We start from the raw sequence: 25,352 nt of genomic DNA, 5'->3' as shown, positions 1-25,352 counted from the left end.
GCTACTCAAAAACGAAACAGTTCTAGTTCACAAGAGCACATACAAGTAGGGATAGTTCTAATTTACAATTATAGAATTGCAGGCCTACATCTGATAGAAGAACAATGAGAGGATAGTATTATATACGTGCCTCCCTACCCTCACTCCACAAAATAATGTGGCCATATGCCTTTGCCAACCAAACATTTCTCAAGACAAAATCCATAAGAACATTAGGCATCCTTTCTCTTCCCAACCCAACCCGGTGCTGTAAGCTTTCATCTTCTCTCAACTGTGTTTTAGTGAATGCATCCGGAAATCGACAAGGCGTAACAAACCAAATATTTAATACACCGGTCGGCCTGGGCTGCAGTGACGGCGGACAAGATGAATGCACATTATTATAATAAAACACAAATTATAACGGCATTTTAAAAGTTGTTAATAGAGCGAAATGATTCTTGTTAGCCGTAACGTCGTCGGCATGTTTTAACTGTAGATTCAATAAAGCAAAAGACCCGACCCAAGCTGTTACTCGTCTACTTCCGAGTTGAAATTTTATTACTTTCAGTTGAATTATACTGCAGATATGGCCACGGTTAAATAGCAAATGAACCTTCCTTTTCAGTCAATTTTCGGTACTGTATCTATTTCCGTGAAGTATCATAGGAATATTTGGGTTACTATATAAGTATTTGGATCTGTTAACATACATTTCATCTCGTAATACGTGGTCACAATTATTTTTGCCACTTGCCAACATTATACATTAACTGTGTTTTGAGAATATCTATAAGTATAGCTTTCCCATGCTCGGATTGGTTGAAAGTTTTTTGGTATCGTTAACGAAGGATGGTTAATGGAGAAGACATTAGAAAAACTTATTACTTGAAAAAAAACCAGAAATACAAAACATAAACATTCTTGTATAAATCAGTATACACTTTACAGGATGGATTCACTTCCCGTCAACAAACCTCACGTCACCTATGCCAACATACGGGTGATTCTTTTACAGGCCTATTTTGTACAAACTCTATAAACAATATCGTGCTAATAGTAATTATATTGGTGCTTTACAACACATCAATTTTGCAATACAAACATAATAATTGATCAAATATTTCAATAACAATACAACAATATATAGGTATTTATATAAATGATGTTTCTTTTAATCGTCTAAATTTAGTGTATTATCATATTGTTGGTTCCGGTATTTAAATCATAATTAAAATTTCGTTTCAACTTTGTTACTACACCCCTCCCCACACAAATATGTAGACATATGCTCATGAAAGAATAGGGGCGGTCAGTTCAAACCAAAAGAATGGGAATACGGAAAGTACGTCGTGAAAGTGGGCGGTGTTCTTGTTCAAAGAACGCGTCATCAGCTGGCGTGTCAAACTCAATCATTGACTGGGTAGATTCACTTGACTGCCCTTAAATACTCGCTACACAGATCGACTCACCAGTTAGCGTTACGACTCATTGGATGTAGACGAATAATCTGAGCTCAGTACTGGCTTAGGACATACGCATTATACTATATATATATATTTATTTTCTGTTTTTAGCAAGTCTACTACAAGAATATTACCATGAAGACAAAAAGGAATCACTCTGTACAAACGGAATGTTTACTGAAAGAAGTTGAACGAAATGTTGTCGGATCAGATACTGTTTTTACCGGTCCCTTTGGCGAAAGAAAAAGTAGGTTTTTAGTAGTTTTATTTTAATAATTGTATACATTATTATTATTAACATTAGTACACATTTTCTTTTACAGTATTTTGTGAAAATTGTTTAATAGACATATATATCGTATAAGGAAAGAGGCCTGTTAATTTCTTTTGATAGTTGATATAGGCCTACATAATATACATTTAAATCATAATCAAAATGGTTAAATTAAATGTGTTTTCTCTTTGCCCCATGTGTTTATGAACATTTAAAGTTACTTTATTTCTGATATCAAAAATGGTATTTTTTACCAGTGGAAAATTCCATTTATACCAGTGTGCGTATTTCAGTAGTTTCAAATTTGTGTCTAAATTGTGTGTGAATTGGAGCGGCATAAGCAGCTATGCTCCGGTTATTAAAGCATATTACTATTTATTTATTATTTGTGTAATGGTGTATAGTAAACTTAATTAACATTCTGTATAAATCGGAACCACGGTTGAAATGTCGTATAGTATCATGTTTAATATTGCGAACAGACATTAATTACAGAGAAATTTGCTAAATCATGTAAACACAAGTTCCTTACTAATTGTATTTTGACATGTGTGGCAAATTTTAAAGCAAAAGAGAAAAATAACTAAGTTTCTTTTTTTTTTATTTTAACTCTGAAATGTAATGTATAATACTATCTAATGATTGTATCAGAGAGGAATTGTACATAATACCTTTTTTACAACTACAGTACTTACGTAAGACATCTAGGTACTTTGTTGACAGAACACAAAAGTCCTTCGAGTGATGTAACACATCCTCTGTTTTATAATGTATTGATATATTCTATTGAATCATTATCCCCTGTTTTCCGATTCTTATTACAATTCTGTACCTAGATTGTCCTCCGTGTGTATACCTTATTCCCAGGTACCCCTTAATTGACCTTCTATTTAGAATAGTATTATTAACAATATTGTTTCTTTCTTTATTTTAGTTGTTTATTGCGATTACACAGCTTCCGGAAGGTAAGCAAACTAGCCTTCAATATTATTTGTAGAACAAAAAAATGAAGGTTTTTCTACCTTTAAAATTGAACATTATCACTATATCAACGAAACTTTGATTGTTAATTAAGATTTTAGTAGTAAAATGAATCGCGTGAGAGCAATTGAAAACAAAAGTGTCTAGACGTAAATCTTACAATTTATAAAAAATATACACTTTTTTGTCCCTTGTTACTGTGAAGATCACATGATTACAAAGGTTTACACAATACTTGTTAAAACAATATTGTATAAGACCCTTGGTGACGTAACAACAACCAACACCCAATAAGGGAAATCACAATAATTTTATCCGAATTATCAAATCAAATCTCATGATCCCAGTAAATATATCAGACAAAAGTTGTATTTCACAAGTTAACCAATCTAATACTTATCCTTCATTGTACAGGTCATTGAAATTTATTGAAGATTACATACAACAAGAAGTTAGCCCACTTTACGGGAACACTCACACGACAACTAGTATTACCTCAAGACAGATGACTACCTTCAGGCACGAAGCAAAGTATGTAACATTTTGAATCTTAGACCTTAAGACTATAAGGTATACTTTAAAATATATGACTTACAATGTAAACATTTTCCAAAATTCACTTTGAGGACAAATTTTTACTAATAATAATTCAACATTGATTTATTCTAACAGACAGGTTATCAGAGAATGCGTTAATGCAAGTGACGAAGATGCCATTATATTTTCTGGAAGTGGATCTACCGGAGCTATTCATAAACTAGTTCATGCTTTGGAACTGGAAGGCGCTAAAGCTAAAGCAACGGCGGTTCTTGTTGGTCCATTTGAACATCATTCTAACATACTTCCATGGAAGGAAACTGGAGCTACAGTAAGTACTAATATAATATCTCACCATGGAGATACTAATATTATTCAACTTCCCAATAACATAATATGAATTTTAGTATAATACTACCAATCTAAGTTTCTTGTTTCCAAACGTATCTTAACCAATTGCTCCTCCTTCTTATAGGTTATTAGAATACAACGTACAGTGAAAGGTCTACTGGATTTGAACGACCTGAAGGCCCAACTTGAATACTGTTCGAACAATTTCGAAAGCGTCATCGGTTGTTTTTCTGCAGCTTCAAATGTAACTGGAATTCTTACAGATACAAATGCCGTATCAGCGTTATTGCACCGTTACGGAGCTCTTGCATTCTGGGATTATGCCACAGCAGGTAAATATTTTAATTAATAATCTTTCTGCAAAATGTTTGATTTAAAACCGCAATTCCTTAGTCAAACTGACCTTAAATCCTACTTGACATACGTACGTTACCTATATTGTATTTTTGTTAGGCCTATGTATCTAATTCTAAGTATGTTCTTTCTTTGTATTCCAGCACCTTACGTAAACATCGATATGAATCCAAACTGTGAAACGTAAGTATACGTACTATCATTAGCTATAAAATCTTCGTAACTAAGACTAAATATTTCAAAAGTGATACGAACAAAGCTGTTTTGTTGATATTAACAGATTCGATCGATTTTCCATATTAATTTCATTAACAATTTTACAAAATGTTAATAGATAATACTGTTTTATTTCTACAGATGTGATTGTGATTGTTCAAAAGACGCAGTTTTCATATCTGTCCACAAGTTTTTAGGAGGACCGGGAACACCGGGATTATTAATCGCCAAAAAGCACATTTTCCAAAACAAAGTTCCAGCAGGCGCTGGAGGCGGCACAGTTCATTACGTAAGTAAAATGTTGTAAAAAGAGCCAAATACGTTGGAATATTGACACAGAAAAAGCAAACAACAAATAAAGTACATGTATATTATGTAAAGAATTATTTCCTTTTAAAGTAAACACAACGCCAGTTTCCTTAGACCTCTCTACAAAGTGGAAAGAGTCTTTCTAGTGTGTTAGTAGGAATGAATAAAATAAGCTAAATTCTACTGATGTTTTTCTTTAGGTCTCCAGAAACATGCACCATTATATATCAGATATTGAGGCAAGAGAAGAAGGAGGTACACCAGCAATTATCGAGTCAATCAGGGCTGGATTAGTTTTCCAATTAAAACAAAACATCGGTCCAGAATTTATAGAACAAAGAGAAGCTGAATTATCAAGGTAATATATCATTTAATGTCCTATATTTTGTAATATTGTCTAGTTTTATAACTTTTGTTATCATAAACAGTTTTTCACTAAAGTTTCCCTAGCATATTTTACATACTTTTAATTCTAAATCTTTTAAAGCATCAATGTAAACATAAAAACACGTGGTTCTGTATTGACGGAACTCTTCGTGACGTCATCATAATTTTATAAAATTGTATTCAATGTGCACTTACCTTGAACCATTTCTATTTGATGACGTCAGACAAAATTGATACTTCAATGATTTTAACAGCCGCCTATAGAAGAAAACACTGTCAATCATCACATTGTAAAAAATTGAACAATTGTATCCATATGACAAAACTGCGTCATAAAAATAATACTACTGTACTTCGCATAATATCATACCTATATATGGTTAAAATACTTTTTTTTCTAAATCGAGGCATTTCATAAAGTTATGCAACATAATGATGTAATTATTATACACCTAATCATTAATAATTTGTTTTTGCTTTATAGACGAGCTTTTGAAAAATGGTCAAAAAACGAAAATCTAATCATCCTTGGCGACTCAGAAGCTGAGAGGTTACCCATCTTTTCGTTTTTAGTAAGACATCCGCTAACCGGTAAAGCCTTACACCATAACTTCATCGCAGCATTACTAAACGACCTGTACGGAATACAAGCACGTGGTGGATGCGCATGCGCAGGACCATACGCACATGTAAGTTACTATAATATTATCATCGTTAGTATAATAAAGCATATTGAAGCTTTTGATCTCGTTTAGAAGAAATAATTCTACCAGTAGAACGATGGAATGATGGCAGATTCTCTAGCTAACTCAACTCAAATTCTCTTTATTCATCTCATAAACAAGCAAAACACACACATACAAAAAATGAGTAAAACAAATTTTTAAAAGATGAAAAGAACCTACAGGAAATCCGAAGGGGCTTGTGATAGTAGGCCCACTAAAAACTAGTTACATTAACAAAAATACTATACTCAAAACATTGGCATTAAATATTTTTTTGTTTTATATTAGGATCTTCTTGGTATAACAGAAGAAAGTGCAAAGAGGTTTTATGAGATTGTACGAGAGGATCGACTCAAGATATACAACGAACAACCATCAGAGATCATCAGGCCTGGATTTGCCCGACTAAATCTTCCATTCTTTGTATCAGACGATGTAATAGATTACATCTTGTGTGCAGTGGACACTGTTGCTACTCATGGATGGAAACTGTTACCGCAGTATGAGTTCGACCCCTTCACAGGCTTATGGAAACATCGTGCCTTAGACTCTTTACCTAAATGTGGAGCTGGCTTTAAAAGTCTTTTGGATATCGTTTATGACAAAAATGGACGTTTTGTTCCTGGACCAACGCATAAAGCAAACAGTCATTCTCCTCGCTCTCTAACGGTACGTAGGTTTACTTCTTTTCCATGAAATTTATTTTGTTGAGTTTGTAACGCGTGGGCTAGTTTGTAACGCGTGGGGTAGTTTGTAATACGTTTCAAACTCATACCGAAGGCATTCACTTTATTGAATCTGGAAAAAAATGCTATAAACATCTCATCACTCAGTTAACTTTAACTTGAGGAGTTTTTATATCGAACATTAAATTGTTTTATTTGTTCTTCATATCGAAACAAACGATTTAAGGTTCTCTAATTTTAGACTAAAATTGACTAATTTAATTATTAACTATTAGTTGCTGTACGTTTCACTTCGAGTAAATAATTTAATTAAAATTCCTTGATAGCAATTGTTGGTTTTCGTCAATTAACTCTTAATTTTTTTCTTAAACAGGACTATTTATTTGAGGCTCAACATGTTATAGACCAGAGCTTTCATCGTGAGATTAGTTACAGGGCTCTGACAGATTCTCCGCTTGTACTAGGCGCAAACCAAGAAGATATGAAATGGTTTCTTGAACCACGTGAAGCAATGGTTTGCATGCTAGAATTGGCCGCCGCTCATAATGTCTACCTAGTTGATGAAGAAGGTTTGGAGATATCAAATAAAGAAGTTATTTTGGAAACAAGCGACGACGAAATGTCATCAAGTTCAGAACAATGCGAAGAAACAATGCATTCAGAAACATACAGGACATCTGATGAACAAACACAGCCAGATTTGGACACATATACATCGTTAAGATCATTTAAAGACGAGGAGGAACAACTATGGACAGACGACGATGATGATAGTATAAGAAAATCATTCTCAGACGACCGAACCGTACCGAACGAAGAACAGCTTAGCGATTCCGAAAGTGGTTACGACGATTTCTATTACGGCTCAGACATTATAAAACCTGAAAACAAACGAAAAAGAAAGCGACATATATCTAACGACAGCGCAGTATACAGTGACGGATCTCCAGTATATGAAAATGAACTACCTTCCATGTTTAGCATTAATGCGGACTCAATGTATACTTCCATAGAAGAAGTATGATCAAAACAACTTATGCAATGCTATGTAAATCATAACACACAACATAAGGAATCCAGAGAAAAACAGTATTTTTTATTTCTGAGCCCTTCAGATATTTGTCAATAATATATAATGTATGTAATATATTTTTTATGTAAATAATGTCCAGATTAACTATATTTTGTTACGTTATCTTCATTTGAAAAATGTAGATATATCAATGAAGTTAATAATTTGCTAATTCGCCACTTGAGCTGGGATCAAAGACTTGTACGCCAAAGATATTAATTATATAAAATGAAGTATACTGATGGTCACACTATTTAAAGATATGTACATATTTATAATTAAAAGAACCACCTTATGAATATTTATTAGATAATTAATGCATATTATTGAGATGAGACTTTTATGATATTTTTTCATTCGTTTTTGCCAATTTTAAAAATCAAACTCATGAACTAAAAGGAAAATAACTTATTATAGAATAATATAAATTTATTTTTGAATAGATTGATTGAAATATCTTGAAAACCAGATGTAATTACTAAAACGACATTTGTATTTAATTAAGTAATGAACTGTTCTTGGAACTTGATAGTTTATGGTAGATTAACTTACAGAAGCAATCATGTGCAATTGGGCATAGGGCAAAACGTCTCTTCAAAATCGTCAATAAAAACAATAAACATATGTAGTTTCCGACATGTAATTCTGTTTCAATGCATTGCAATCATTCTTTCTTAAATCATGAACAATTCGATTAAAACATAGTCTTAATTTTTTCAAAGAAAATTAGGAAACTTAACATGAAAGATAATTAATGAATTGGGTCTAGCCAATGAACAATTGGAAGAAAATGAAGATGAAAATAGCTTACTGATATTAGTACAATGATAGGACGGCTAGGGATTATGACGACAGACATGGAGAATAAGGAATGATAACGGTGAAGATAATATTGACAATTATAATTAAATTAAAATGTCACGAGGTAGAGATGTCATTAACCTAAGGTCTTAATGACCAACAAACCATGCCTGAATGTATAAAATCAAATTCTTCCACAAAAAACAATCATTCTAGCCATGACTACCGATACGGGGCAAAAATATTTCATTAACCCAAAATCCTAATGACATACACCCTACGCATTCAACAAACATTATCGTATCTTAAACAGATCAATAATAATATAAGCCTAAATATATAATTTGATAGAAACACTGTGACGATTTTTAAACACTTCTGTAAATTATAAAAATAAAATAATGTAATAGGCCTATTGTTTTGTTTTTACAAAAACACATAGAAAGCACTGTTTAATTCACATGAGAAACAAATTAGTTGCACAACAGTGGGAAATTCAAATAAAGATATTGGTAATGAACCTACAATACCACAATATAAGTATTGAATTGAATACTTTTTATCATCATTAGGCCTAATTCACAGTGTTTATACAATCATGAATACTAAGTTCTGCATTGAAATGGCACTGAAGTTACATTTTAGTGTCATGTCAAAGCTAAGATCGTATTTCATCGTTTACAACAATATATTTGAATTGATGGAAGGAAACATGAGTAAACATCGAATATAGAAAAAAAAGTGTTATTTTGTTTATTTTTTTTTTGTTTTTAAGCAAGTTTACTTGTAGTAAAATAAGCAACAGACGGTTTGGATAAATTTAAATCTACAAAATACAAAACTATTTCCTCCCGAGGATAAAACTTATGTTATCTTATTCTCTTATTAGGAGATATAATAGCAACTTAAATAGATTTAAAACGCTAGTAAAATACTCTGTTCAAAATCTTATTTACTCCATGCTAGAAGATCTATAGTTCGTAGAAAAACTTTCACTTTTAGAATGTGTCAATATGATTATACCATTTAATCGATGAGAACAATTACTCAATATCCAGTCGCCAGCTCTAAAAATAAAATACAACATGCAAAACATAGACTTCTTAGTAAGAGACCTAGAAAATGTCAGAGTGTGTATGTAGATTGAAAGCATTCGTTCTACCACAATGAGACGGTTGCTGACGGCTAGCCTAGAAAGATGAACCTAGCAGAAATACTTGCCCTGCTTGTATTCTGAGATAAACCCACAGCAATATGTAATTCCTTCCGCCGACAGATTCAATCAAAACGGTTGTTGGATCTGTGATTATTCACCATTTGAATTCATGGCAAAATATTTGAACATTTGTACATTAGATAGTTTGTAATAAAACAGGTAGGGCCTAACTCCAAATAACATTATTACAAGTTTCGATCGCTTTGATCAATCTGACTCAAATTCAAATTCAAAAACTGTCATTGTCCAATATTCATAAAAATAAAAAATTGGAAATTTGTTGTTTGACATACTCTACTAAACACACAAAAGTACAGAAAAAAGCAAAATATATAAATATATAATACAAATAGAATAAATGAGATATAAAATTATAAGAATTGCGATATAATTTACTGCACCTCTTATTATATTTTATGTTATGATTGAGCTAGACTCTATAGGTAACCCTAAACCTTTCATTTATGTACAATGTTATTGATTAAATATTTTTTACATGGTCGATAGGGTGTATATAAGATCAAAACATATTCGTTTTATAATTGAATGTTTAAGAACCATAACTTAAACAAATCTTTTAGAAAGATTTGTATTTGTTTGTAATGAAAGATAACGCGTTCCTTCCTTCATTTGAAACTCAAACTTTAATATGTCTTTAAACTATACCCTATCTGGTTCTAAAATACATTTTCCTCATCATACATTTTGATTCAATTTATAGATAGAATATCGTTGAATTGCATTAATTTACTTCCATCCGATCATCATGTGGTATTATTTCTATATGACAAAACAGCACATATACATGGGTTTCTTGCTATAACTTGATATTATGTTGTATTGTAGCTCTCTGGGTAAGTTTACTAAGGAGAAGTGATCTACAACAATACAGGTATTTAGGAAGGATCTTACTGCAGCGCCATAGTATACCAATTTACAGACGGAGATTTTCCCCAAAAATATTTAAAAAAAAATATTTAGCTTGCAAAAACGATAAAATACATTTAGATTTACAGATTTAACCAGAAACCAATTGACGGCAAGCAATTTATTATTTTTATTTATATAAGGGTATCAAATAGGCTAATAATTATATATTATGTTTCGATTCAATTTTGCTCCACGTCAATAAATACGGTATTCTGTGACATCAAACAAACTATTTTTTTAAATATTATATTTTGCAGCGGGACAATATATATCTTAAACAAAAATTGCATGAATTTGAAATAATGTATTACTGATAATATAACACTAGATTTTATGCAACTTTTTCTCTTTTTATTGAACGTTACAATACAAACAAACTAGATTATCACAGTTATTCGAAAGGAAAAATTGCAAAACTTTACAAAATTCAGAGCATATTTATCCTTGAAAATCAAATACCTTGAACTTGAAATTTTTTTTTGATTTCTAGATACAAAATCATTCCAAGATAATATGTAATAATCATCATCCTCTCACAAAATAATTGAGGAAGGTTACAAAAATTATATTTAAATATTGAATTATGTTTTCCTTTTTTTGTAATATAAATTCAATCATGAAGTTTGTAAACATCAATTGACCTCCGTCATCACAAGTCAAATACAATTACAAGATGAGTCAAAGCACCTGATATCGTGTCATTGACTTATCGAATCAGGGTGAAGTGTGCGTCATAATGCGTGATAACGCGTTATACGCCGTGTTTTTGCGTTAATTACAAACGCAAACTGTTACGCAAACCTACAACTACTGCTGTTGTACAACAGAAATAAAGCTTTGCACAAAAAGTTTTTAATTGAAAGTAGTTTACTGTCCATATCCAAATGAAAATCCCACATCAAATATTAATTTATGCTCGAGTCAATTTAAATTTAGTAATTTATTATTAAGAAGAGCAACATAAAAAACAATCAGATATTAAACTGTACATTTAAGAGTTTTCAAATTGTAATAATACAAACTTGCTGCATCGTTGTGAAAAGGTAATAATGATCTCGATGTCGAAAGACGCTGAGCGTAAAAAATGATAACAATGTTTAATTGTTAATTAAATGATTATGACTTATCAAAGAATACTACAGAGCAGACTGGATAATTATAATTTAAGAACACAACAACATGTTCTATTGAATTAATTTCTTTTGTTTCATCATAATGCTCCAATGCAAACATGATTCATGTGTCGTAATAACATTATTGGTTCGATTCAAACTCAAACGAGTATGCGTCAAATCACATAACATTTTTAAGGTCAGTGAACCTCATTCTAGCTTCTGACCGATAGATTTAGTGAACTAGACGTTGAAAAGAGCACTTTTTTGATGATTTTAGGCCAGGTAGGATAGATAAGATCGTGAAATTAGCTTTATCGCATTGGCTGATTTCCGGCAGTAGAATTAGGCACTCGATGAGTTCAACTTCTTTGGATGCAAAGCGACAAATTATAACCTAGTTCGGCGGATGAAAACCAACAGAGGAGGGGTGACAGAACATAGGCCTACACACACAATGAGTAATACGTTGATTTACCACTAGTAATATAAAGAGACAAGATAATTAAAACTAATATTCTCATATAGTAGTACTGTATTAACAAAATGTTGAAGACAAGCTGTTTGAAAATTGGAGCAGCAATGTACAAATGACCAATTTCACTACAAATAGGGAACACTGTACAAAACAGTAACTTTACAAACTTTTTTGTCAGTATAATTGTGAGGTTTTCCTGAAAACTGTACAAATTATGACACATCACACAGCTTCGGTCACAAGAATTATGAAATACCAGGCGAGTGACTTTTTACCTATATTCTTAATGTTGAATATGTACCGTATCTCCTAAAATGTTTGAAATGTGCGTGCGTACATTAGGAATTTGGCTGAAAATGGGTGTACATACCAAGATCGGAGATTACAGTATTACTTTTTGTTACATGAAAAAGAAAATAATACGGTGTTAAATTTAATGATACCAAGAGTAGTAAACGGATTATATTCTGATGTTTTTTGCCATCAGAAAAAAAAAAGTCGCTGTGTTAGTGACTGCTTTAAAAGTTCAACAAAGATTCTTACGGTAACAGCAATTGACAGTTTGAGATCCCAGCATGCAATTGGACTTGAATCAAACAGGAAATGTATAAGAAGAAAAAAAACCCCGATTGTCTCCATTTCATGTTCTACCCAAAAAAGGCGTGAATGACTGTACAGACACACTACCATTAGACCAAGAGGTGTTGGGAATAATAGTTTTTACCTTTCGAGGTCAATTGTGTTATCACTACACACATCAGAAGATACATAAAAACTAAAATTATTCCATTTTCTGTGTTATTAGCAAAGCAACATTTTAAAGTTTTTAACAGAATCGTGAAACAGGTTGTTTCCACCAGGCACCACACTTCTATACCACCTCTCGCCTCCTTGCATCTTCTTTCACCATCGCCACTATCTGCATCAATCTCTCCGTCTCTTTCTTTTTCATTTTCCTGGCAACTCCACCTTCGCCATCCGTCTTCTCTCAGATCTGATGTCCAGTGGTTCAACAGCCTGTTCTTCGTCCTTTGCTGTTGCTTTCCATTGGATCTCATTTGTGTACTGAGAAAATGTATACAGTGTTAATGTGCGTTTGAAAATTAAGAATTGGAACGGAGCTCATTTCTCATTTCCAACCATGTTTCCAAAAACGATATTTTTAATTGGCCAATTTTAGTTGAAAAAGAATAACAATAGAATGTAGAATATATTTAAATCAATTAATTATTCACTTTAAAAAAGTAATTTACAAACATGATGTCGTCACACGAAAAAGCATTTATCTCGAGGTTGTTGACATTTTCACTTTAAAGATAAAGATTCAATACCTAACAATGAATATAGAATGACCAAAAAGGAAATCACACAGGATAGAACTGGCTGTTTACATAGGCGAGCCTTCCTTTTTTTTTTCTTTTTTTCGCATGAATAAACAATTTAATTAAAATTAAAATCCAGAACGTTTGGTCAACTTCGAAAGTGTTTATTGTGAGTAATTACAGATGAAAACACAACGAAACAGTTGCTACCATCCGTGAATTTATAAAGTTCTCAGTAGCTTCTTGTCGGTGTTATTGGGAACTAAACTCGCCCTAATTCTGATTCAATAAGTAGCGTCACTTAACCTAGTCCGTCTACAAACCACATAACTTAATTTTCATTAAAAGTAATTATCTTTAACCTCAATTTCCAATTTTAATTTGTTTGACCAGGTTTGACAATATTACTGATCTTGAACTTGATTTTAGCCGTTCAGAATATAGGGCCAATTTATTTTAAACATTTATATCTATGAAATTATATTGTATAACAATAATAGGCCTATTGCAATCAATAGTCCGATAAATAAAATAGGCCTAAGTCTTTCATTAAAATCTATATAAATAATATAAAATAAATATTAATGGGATTTTTTTTTGGTTCATGTCTACTATGGTCTTTAAAATGGTGCCACACATTTGCTTGTTAATTATATGATAAACTGCAGAATTACAAATAATTGGCTGGTCAGTGTTTCTAGTTGGACAACAGACAATAATGATAGCAATCACATCTGGTTTAGGCGTCTAATATACATACTGTAACAAATGTTCCACAATATAGGCTAATTATATATAGTTATATATACCAACACAGGCCAAACCTTAACTGGTGACACCGGCCTTTAATATCTTAACCGAATTCATATGCCATGGTTTATGCTATGTATTTCCAATATTCAAGAGTCAGTAAACATCATGTCATTCATAATGAAGATACTAAGCATACGACGGATGATTCTGATTGGTTTATTATTACCATGATTCATATCACATGCACTTTTAAGAATCGGTGTTACAGAGAAAACTGCAGTCTCATACGCTCAATGCACTTTTGCGTTGGCGGGATGTTTTTCATATTGTCACATTATTAACACATGCGCATCATTCATAATTTAGTAATATACACATTAGTATGAACATTGTTTCAAGGGTCTATATACATACATCATGACATTGCTACAAGAATAAGCAGATAATTCAATCATCTAAGATGTCAAAATGTGTTATCAGTTTTAACGTTTAATACAGTATAGTTACATTGGATTATAAACATTTTGAATATAATCTTAATTACTTATTAATAAATTCGTCCTTTATTACAATCGGAGTGGTACGCATGGTTTATGTACAAATCTACAGTACAAGAGAAGGTTCACTTAATTAATTAATAATTATCGTGTTTATATTTCTCACATAACCTCGAAAGTAGGCCCACGGGTTAAATTGTGGAATTTCGGAAGATTTTGAGATGAGGTTCAATCTGAAATTCAAACTAGAAGTTAAAGAACAACATCTAATGTGAGATTAGTTTAGCTAAGTGGCTCCTATTTTTTTTTGAAAATCAACTAATTATGGTGCTTAAAGGATGAAATTGTCAAAAGAGCCTCTAAGCTTGATATTCTAATGTTGATATTCATTATATTAATATTATTGATACATCCTGTTGTAAACATGTTTCACTTGATATAATTAGTCACATTTGGTTTTTATTTCAGCACGACTATTTTACAAGAGCACAATGTAGCATGTTTTGGCAACATTTCCCCTACAATGGCCCCAATTGCTACCTCTCATTCAGTCACACAACATAATTCACACCCGCTGCTGTCAGTTTTCATCAGACTACAGTAAGTGAGTTTTGGAGTGTATTACAAATTGTATTATAATTTGATTATAATAAAGACATTTATTTCTGACAACGAAAAAACATAATGTACACATAGTGTGATGTTCTTTCCTCAATATGATATATTACACAAATGTATCTACGTCAGTGATACGTGATACAATAAATACATAACATGCCATTACACACTTGTGATGGTCATACCCATGCTATTAAGGGATCAGATATGAGACCCGCGACATCACCAAAACTTTTAACTAATGCACTTTCTCCAAAACAAGGAAATTACAAATCTTACTATATCGTTAAATACAATTAAGAATACGACATATTATCATTAAATAAAAAGGTTGGTTAATGGATAGGAAGTTTAAGATGAAACCGTTGGTGTACATTTCTACGACACACTGTAGTAGAAGTACTGTACATTTGAAAAGAGTAGAGGTTGTTTATCGGCCTGATGACCAACCGTACAAGTTGCTCTGTGTGGCCGACGTGTACCAATGTTTGGTATAAAATAAAAAAATACATAAACATCCCCGAGTCTTATTTGGTAGTTAGTATGTTGTATTTATGTATGGTAGTACATAAGAAGACAAGATTACATTGGATCATGGTATTGTTAAAATTAACAATAATGTATAAGAAAGAACTATTGGAAAAGCATGAAGGAAGCAAAGCCCTGTCTACACTATCAAACTTTATGTGACAAAAAATGATGTATCCATGGACATGATGATGTCATATCACTAACATATTTGGGCATACCACTACCATGTTTGGACACGTCACACTCTTTTTGTCAAACTAGTTTGATAGTGTAGACAGAGCTTAAGATGATGTCAACATTTACAAGTGAACTACTAAATGATCTATATCGCGCTATACCAACTAGGCTCGTAGCCTTAGCCAGGCCATGGAGGTTTTAACTGTCTTGGGGACATCATATCCTGATGACTTAACCTGTCAACATTTGCTTTAGTTTAAATTATTAATATCTTTTAGCTATATATAAACTTGTGTTGAGATAAGACAAACTGTTACATTGTGAGCCACATTGACAAATCATATAAAAAAAATACTGTTGATGATAAAAAAAAGCATTATAAGCGTAATGCATGGAGATTACAATTACCAATTCTGGCAAATCTAAACACCATTGAACCCCTCCCCTCTCTGTATTAAAACAAACCACAAGCTAACGTTGGAATCTACCAATTTAGTTTAATCTTCTGTATTTCTAATTCGTTCATGTTAAAGAATATAGGTCCAGGACAGTAGGCAATGACACTTTTGTTGATAAGTAGAGAGGGTTTGTCTGGCGGTTATGCAACGAAAGTGAAATAAAATTATCACGATAGTCTATCAAGCATAATTAAAGAAACTGATAATGAGATTAAAGCGATTTTCTTAAATCCTAATTCATTAGGGTTAGGTTTAAAAGGAACGTTTGATCCACCGACAACAGACGCAACGAACGTTCATCATAAGAGGAAATTACAATACAGTAAATGCATACAGTCTCGACCTGCCAATCAAAAATATGATGACTAAAAGCAGGTCACCAAAAATGGCGACACATTGAAATGTCACTGTCGTAGAACCACTTTGAATGACATATTCGCTCCGTGGTAATTAAATAATAAAAAAATAGGGGGAAAATTGAATGTCTGAAAACAGGTCACTTGTATGAACCGCTTCTTTTCAATACGGCAGCTGTCACGAATAACACTATTTAATGATTATTATATTGCATTGCGTGACAAAATGTGCCCTTAATACCATTAGATATATATCGAGATAAAACAACATAAAAACATATAATACGCTTTGCCGTGGATTATGTACTCAAAGATCTTACCACAATATTTCCGATTTCTTTCAAACAAAATGCTACTACTCAAGACGCCATAGGCACTAGACCAAATTGTACTCACAGCTGTAATCCCCAATGCCAACTCAAAATCACTTCGACTTCAATTCGGCCATACAGACTGTAGACCAAATGCAACTCCAAAAAAGCTAGGAAAACTAGACAACGCAAGGAGGTTAAAGTCGGATATACTAAATGTATCCTAACTCTTTAAGATAATAAAGATAAATTAATCAATGATTAGAATCACTTATTCAAAACAAGACAGTTAAAGACAGTAAACAAATTCTATTCCAAGTTGCTGGGGTCCAAAAGGCAAAATGCTACTTCAAAATACTGATGAATCAAAATGGAACTTATTTATTATATACTTCTCCGCAGAAGCCAGAATCACCAGATAATGCATGTGTAATACTGCTCAAAGGAAAGACTAACGTCAACAATCAGAGATTAAACTCGAAGAGCCTGCATAACATTACTCTACAGAGGCTAGAGTCACTCAAATAAATACAACAGTGTTTTGTACAGAAATTACTATTTGCCATAACTATCTTATGGAGTACAAATTACTCTACTGATTTTAAAAAGTGGTAGAATAATACTCTTTTATAACGTAACTGTTATTAACATATTTTCAACAATTATGACACAAATGACACAAACTGATTACAAGACAATGGCACATTTATTACCACAGCCCTTGTTCTATGAAACGCAGAACGAGCCAAATACCCTGAAAGTAACTATGCGATTTCGACATCAACCGCAAGTAATCCAGACCATTGGTCCTAGAAACGAACAGAGGTCAGAGCTGTCAAAGCTACTTATATTACAAGATACCTCAAGTCCCACGGGCTTATATAATAACAGATAATAACATAAATCTACTAATTTTTACATTGCATTCTTAGAAAGCATTGTTATTTGGCAGTTATGACTCGATGGAATAAGAAAACAAGAATGTTGGGAAAAAATAAGTCAATTGCCAGCAGTGACCTAGATAACGGTTTTATATTATCATGATACTTTTACTTTCCTGTTTTTCAAATTAATGTCTTTTACGGTTGCTTGCACTAGAAACATTAAAATGTACCTCAAGTTAAGTAAGCTTAGAACACCCAATCGGGCGTCTCAAAACAAAAATCTCCATAGGAACATTGATTGGTCACTGAATTAACGCTGCTTAGTAGGGCCTAAACTATTCCAGGTGGTCCTTCAGATACCCAGGAACCATCGTGTATCCTAACATAGCAGACGGTTCAGTTCGTCGCCTGCATGGAAGACATATATATTCATATCAAACTAAGATAATAGACTGTGTCAAGCACCTTCCGTTTACATGCACAGCCAAAAGTGTCAAGTTTATTACTAAAGGTTAACATCATGTTGATTTTAATTCATTACAAGCCTACTCCAAAAATGTTGATGCATGGAAAAAATGTTCAATGGCAATGGTCATCAGTTTCTTAAAATCCAGGGAAACATATCAACAAAGTATTTTGTCAACATTTCACAGAATTCACTAAGAAGTACATAATTGTGATGAATCACTCTACATACTGTTGTAATTAACATACTATTCTACTGATTAATAACATAAATGCCTTAAGTTTGAAGACATGTAAGTTTTAATTTCTAAGTTCTAAGAAATCTATATTTACCAGAATCTGAACAATTACTGGAAGACCAGGAAAGATAAATGATAAATGATTATATCCACATTAATTTGAAATAGTATTAATCTTACTTTTCAAAAATGCAATAACTAATAAAATCTCACTTTTTGACAAATGTATAACTAATCTCACTTTCCTAAACGTATAAACTATTAATATAATTCCACACATAAAATAATGAGAAATCTCTTTTTCCGAGTCCATACAGTAATGTAATTCAACTTTCTCTAAACGATCAACTTATTTAATTCAATTTTTTTAGATTTATAAATCACGTCAGCATTCACAAACTAATGTAATCCGAATTTTTCTAATAATTTAACTAATAATCTTACTTTTCTAAAATTTACAAAAATGTAAAAACTAATGTAATCTCACTTTCTGCAAATGTACAAACTAATGTATTCTCACTTTCTGCAAATGTACAAACTAATGTAATCTCACTTTCTGCAAATGTACAAACTAATGTAATCTCACTTTCTGCAAATGTACAAACTAATGTAATCTCACTTTCTGCAAATGTACTAACTAATGTAATCTAACTTTCTGCAAATGTACAAACTAATGTATTCTCACTTTCTGCAAATGTACAAACTAATGTAGCCTAATCTCACTTTCTCCAAATGTACAAACTAATGTAATCTCACTTTCTACATGTACAAATTAATGTAATCTCACTTTCTCCAAATGTACAAACTAATGTAGCCTAATCTCACTTTCTCCAAATGTACAAACTAATGTAATCTCACTTTCTTCAAATGTACAAACTAATGTAATCTCACTTTCTACATGTACAAATTAATGTAATCTCACTTTCTCCAAATGTACAAACTAATGTAGCCTAATCTCACTTTCTCCAAATGTACTAACTAATGTAATCTCACTTTCTCCAAATGTACAAACTAATGCAATCTCACTTTCTGCAAATGTACAAACTAATGTATTCTCACTTTCTGCAAATGTACAAACTAATGTAATCTCACTTTCTACATGTACAAATTAATGTAATCTCACTTTCTCCAAATGTACAAACTAATGTAGCCTAATCTCACTTTCTCCAAATGTACTAACTAATGTAATCTCACTTTCTGCAAATGTACAAACTAATGCAATCTCACTTTCTGCAAATGTACAAACTAATGTATTCTCACTTTCTCCAAATGTACAAACTAATGTAGCCTAATCTCACTTTCTCCAAATGTACTAACTAATGTAATCTCACTTTCTCCAAATGTACAAACTAATGTAATCTCACTTTCTGCAAATGTACAAACTAATGTAATCTCACTTTCTCCAAATGTACAAACTAATGTAATCTCACTTTCTGCAAATGTACTAACTAATGTAATCTCACTTTCTGCAAATGTACAAATTAATGTAATCTCACTTTCTGCAAATGTACAAACTAATGTAATCTCACTTTCTGCAAATGTACAAACTAATGTAATCTCACTTTCTCCAAATGTACAAACTAATGTAATCTCACTTTCTGCAAATGTACAAACTAATGTAATCTCACTTTCTGCAAATGTACAAACTAATGTAATCTCACTTTCTGCAAATGTACAAACTAATGTAATCTCACTTTCTGCAAATGTACAAACTGATGTAATCTCACTTTCTGAAAATGTACAAACTAATGTAATCTCACTTTCTACATGTACAAACTAATGTATTCTCACTTTCTGCAAATGTACAAACTAATGTAATCTCACTTTCTCCAAATGTACAAACTAATGTAATCTCACTTTCTGCAAATGTACAAACTAATGTAATCTCACTTTCTACATGTACAAACTAATGTAATCTCACTTTCTGCAAATGTACAAACTAATGTAATGTACTGTAATCTCACTTTCTTAAACTCCAATGTTACTTGATCTTATAAAGACAGATTCCATCTTACTTAACTTAAGAGAGTAATCTTTGTAAATATGTATGGCTATATCAAGCTCTTCCGGGAAATGATACTAGCGAATTCTGTTTCAAGAAGACCATATGTACTATTCCAGACTTAGGAGGAAATTGATATCCATTAACATACATATACCGACATAGTAATTTTATGTGAATTGGCAAAGAAATAATGTTAAGTTAATTTACATTGTAGTAATATTTTCACTCATACAGTAGGGTTTTATTGGCGCGAACTATTGGTGTTATCTAGTAGGACCTATTGGTGGAAAGTTCCCGCCCCTTGATCTTTTGCCAGTGTTCCAATATTAGGTGATCCTTGTTTAAGACCCGAACATTTCATAAACTTCAACTGTTACCACTTACGAGATATGATTCATATATATTCGTATAATAAAAGACATATGTATGCATGTACTTGGAAGCCAAAAACCAAAATGGATTAAAAGTCACGAATGAAAGAACGAAAGGTATGGGTGGGTCAATAAACTCTGTCAGGTGCTCTTTCAATGTTTTGTTTTTGCCAATTTTATTTTATTCTGATATAGACCGACTTGATTCAGATTGGAGCATTGCACAAGTTCCAAATACTTCTGGAAAATTTCAGTTTTGATGATGTTTAACCGTTTCAATTTTTTTCTATTTTTAACAGTGTTCATTTTCATCAAAGGCGTTGATGAACCCGACGAAAAGTTGGTAATTAGAATGGTGGGTTGAAAAGGGAACATTTTAAAGGGCGTGGTGATTGTTGAAACCAAACATTTGAATTGCCTTTTAGGCTCACTTCCATGAATCATGTTCGATGAACCCAGGACAAGAGCCTGGAAGTACGTCGAATCAAAATGTTGCGCGCGGGAAATTAAACATTTTTTTGTGAGTGATAATTGTCTGAAGCATTAGGCAGTAAGCTAATAATATGTAATATCAGGAAATGCTTATTTTAGATGAGGATATTGATGTAATTTGGTTGAATAATGATTTAGCCTCTGGAAACTATAGCGGTTAGTTAAAATCATTTTAAAAAGGTGTATAGTTTTGTTCTTGCTTTTTTTGTTGACACATATAAAATATATATTTGAGTTAATTCCATCCTAGATTCATCATTCTGTTCCAGGCTTTCTTAACAAGTTCACATCAAGAATAAACTCTTTCATTTAGATAATTACATTGAACTTAAGTTCCGCTTTTTAGGGAGACAACTGTTACTCAATATCCTGCAAGTTGAACTTGGCTAGGTAAACAAAATACAGACAATCTAATAGTAAGGTGGCTAGTTGCGTTGAATAGAACATTTAATCAGTCAACTCATGAAAATATTCTATCCATTCAACTCATAAACATTCATTAGGATACTGGCAATTCCTAGAAATAAAGTTTTTTCTGAGTACCATTGCAATTATCCTATAGGCCCCTAATGAAATATAAACAAAAACAACTGCAGGGTTAAAGTGGACTTTTCGAAGTTTTTTCAACTTAGCTGAAACTCCTGTAGTTTAAATAATTATATACTCAAATATATAGGCCTACTCAAATTAATCATAATCACACCATTGTGGAAGATTTTGGGTTTGATACAAAATATAGGAGCTGTATTTTTGTTTGTTATAAGAATTTAATATGTAATCACATGACCAAAACTATTGTAACTAAAACTTCTGCCTAGTAGAGAAACAACTAATATGGAATGGATGTTGTATTTCTTCGTTCAAAACAACAGTACCTTAATATTTGTTCAAAATTTCAATTCTTTTATCGAAGTATTACGGTATACTGAATTATAATATAAACTATTTTATACGGTACGTAGTTTCAAATGAACTCTTGCATATAATTCTGATGCTTGAGGTCAAACGAAACTAGCAGAAGTCAGTGACGTAAGTTGACTATTCTGTGTTTTCCCTAGTCTCTCTACCCCTGAAAATGTTAGTGCCTAGAACCAAATGTGACCTCTATGTTCCCCCATGACCACTCTTCCCCCAGAGAAGCAAACTATCACTCCGCTGAAATCCAAATAAAAGTTAAGGCAGTACCAGTAAAGAAGAAAAAACAGGTGTTGTCGAACTTTCCATGATGTGTCATTATATCAATTATTTCAACAAACTCCGTTGTTTAATTTGCTACGTAATCAATTTAAAACTTATAGATCTAGCACCGCCAATGCAATTAAAACCACATATATTTTTATACTAGTCATGCACACTCATGCGTTGATTTGTATAACTATAGCTTCAAGCATTTGGAACTTTTTCGCGTAGTAACACCATTGGCCTAAATTTGGATAACGGAAATGCCGCGCATTTAGTAACAACAGTGTAATTGAATTAGATATAATCTAATTTGTCTAACCTGCTCGGAATATAATAAAAAGTGTGCCAAACGTTTTTTAGTTTGTCCATCTCGATATGAAAATGTGATAAAATTCGCAAGCATAGCGTGACAAGGAAATACAAATATAACTATAAGCAATTGGTTTAATTTAAAAAGGAAATAAAATGTACAGATGACATGAAACGCATACAGATACTTTGTGGATTAATTTTATACCGAATATTAATACACTAAAACCCGGTCTAGTTCTAGTCCTCTAATTATTAAATAGGCTAATTAGTACATATCTGAGTAACTATGTCTTGTCATCCTGTTTGCAACAAGGATTTCCATTACATTCATCATATTATTTTAGTTGATGAACGACAACACTTGATTTTTGTAATCAACATCTTACAGAACCGTAAGAATAATTATAGCTTTCGCCTCTCAGGGAATACAAAATTTCTTGAAACATAGAATTAACACAAGGAAATACTAAAACATCTTCAAGAATTTACCATACATATCTTATAATAAAACAATACTCATAGTAGACTAAAAGAAGATTAGATCGAGAAAAACATTTTTATTTCACATATTAAGAAAAATCATTGGATATCCTCAAAAGTGTGTTAACCTTTGTGAATCTTCCCTTTGTGTATTATATTTTAATAGTTTAATAAATATAAATCAAAAAAATATATGAAGTGCTAGATTCAACTCTATTTTTTCTCACTAGCCCACTTCGTTAAGTAGCGCAACATACTCTTCCGCGTGACATTTTGCCAAATTGAAGTTTGACAATCTAAAGTGCCGGACTTTAATTCTTTAAAAGACCACGACGCCTCGACGCCTGACAAACTTTATGAACGGGGCCGGCCCCACCTCAACGAATGTGCTCAAAAAAACCTTTAAATCCTCACGATCGTTACAAAAATCTTCGTGTATTCGGGAAATTGTTTGTGTAAGCTAATAACAAGAAGCATGATTTTGTATGCCACCATTTATGATCATTTTCTGTTGTATATTAATAAAGTGAGGAGGAACAGAGCATTCCAGTAATTCAGAATACAGTTGGACCCCTCTTTAGGACACTCCTACTCAGGGGACACATCTATTTTCACGTGAAACAAGCGAGTGCCAATATAAACGCTACAGCCAAACCCTATACAGGGGACACCCATCAATAAGGGGACACACCGGTTCCTAAATGTCCCTAAAAAAATGTCAACTACATTTTGTAACGTAGTTTTGAGTTTTCCTATTTATCATGCGCAGTATTAGCCAATAACGGTTGAACATTCTTTTTTTTTCGTTTTGTTTTACCATCTAGTCCGATCAATTAACCGCCCTACTATGGTTTCTGTCATCATGCATATCAAAGGGAAGTTCAACTCTTCACCACAGGATGTTTTCTAAGAGCACAATTGATATTTTGCTATGAGAGCATTTAAAAAAACCTCTCATCGGCCGATTAGCCTGATGTACGGCATATACCGCCCTGACGCGTCACACATACCCCGGCCAGACCAAAGTACATGTCCGGCTCAAATAATTGCATTCCATCATTCCCCTTTACCGTACGCTTTTTAAAAACGTCTCATCGGGCCGATTAGCCTAATGTACGACATAGCCCGTCCTGAAGCGTCACACATACCCCGGCCAGGCCAAAGTATCCGGCTCAAGAATTGCATTCCATCATTCCCCTTTACCGTTTTGATCGCAGGTAAGGTATATGTTAAAGCGTACAGACGTGTTCTAGTCAACTAAACGGCCGGCCATTTCCCGTCAATGGCATCTCCATTTCCATCCTAATTGTCTTTATTCTTTGGTTTGATAAAAATGTTCACCTAGTTCATTGGAGATATTTTGATCCGGACCCAAGACGATTCATTAAAATGGAATTTATAGAAAACATGTAGACCTATATTTGCGACATTGACTTCATTATTCAAAACAAATTTCTTTATTTTAGTTTGTGGGGCATCTAACCGGTCAAAATGAATTCTCTAGGCCTATAGATTACCATCTAACCACAATGACTCAACTCGGAAGGTACCTGCCTATCGCTCATCGTCCGTAATCGGGTGAGAGGTTCATCTCACCAGCCTGATTAGTCAACCCCCCATCATAGACCCTACCGGAACATTGTGTCATACTTCAATATCATGCCGGCTAATAGTCATTAATGTCTCCTTCCCCTGCAATTTTATATCGGCTAACCATTTCTTTGAAATTATTAAAATTCACTTCCAAATTGTGGTTAAAAAGTTTCTTTATAAAGGCCGATAATTGTCGTTTTATTAAATATTGATATCAATAACAACAAAAGGGGTTTCACTTCTGTGGTTAGATAATTTGGAACACCACATAAATTAACACTATCGTGCCAATATAATTAGTCAATAATTAATTTAATTAAAACACATTCATCTAAAGTTATTAATGTGTTTGGGTGGGACAACCACTGTAACTGCTAAAATGACATTTACATATTATTTTGTCAGTTACGTCACAGACTGTCAATTTATTAT

General features: G+C 32.6%; 1 protein-coding gene across 1 annotated transcript; it reads left to right on the top strand.

Moving 5' to 3' along the window:
- Positions 1-1,471: 1,471 nt before the first annotated feature.
- LOC144840548 (putative cysteine desulfurase) lies at positions 1,472-7,961 on the top strand. Its single transcript, XM_078696394.1, has 11 exons — positions 1,472-1,692; positions 2,654-2,684; positions 3,115-3,231; positions 3,373-3,568; positions 3,713-3,920; positions 4,086-4,125; positions 4,300-4,447; positions 4,668-4,825; positions 5,339-5,543; positions 5,868-6,248; positions 6,639-7,961. Exons 1-11 carry the CDS (start codon positions 1,581-1,583, stop codon positions 7,287-7,289), a joined length of 2,247 nt encoding a protein of 748 aa, XP_078552520.1. The 5' UTR covers positions 1,472-1,580; the 3' UTR covers positions 7,290-7,961.
- The last annotated feature ends 17,391 nt before the right edge of the window (positions 7,962-25,352 follow it).

The sequence above is a fragment of the Antedon bifida genome, chromosome 1 (genome assembly GCF_963402885.1).
Source record: "Antedon bifida chromosome 1, ecAntBifi1.1, whole genome shotgun sequence".
NCBI lineage: Eukaryota > Metazoa > Echinodermata > Crinoidea > Comatulida > Antedonidae > Antedon > Antedon bifida.
The sequence above is the reverse complement of the archived record's forward strand: the minus strand, read 5'-3'. Positions and strand labels throughout refer to the sequence as shown.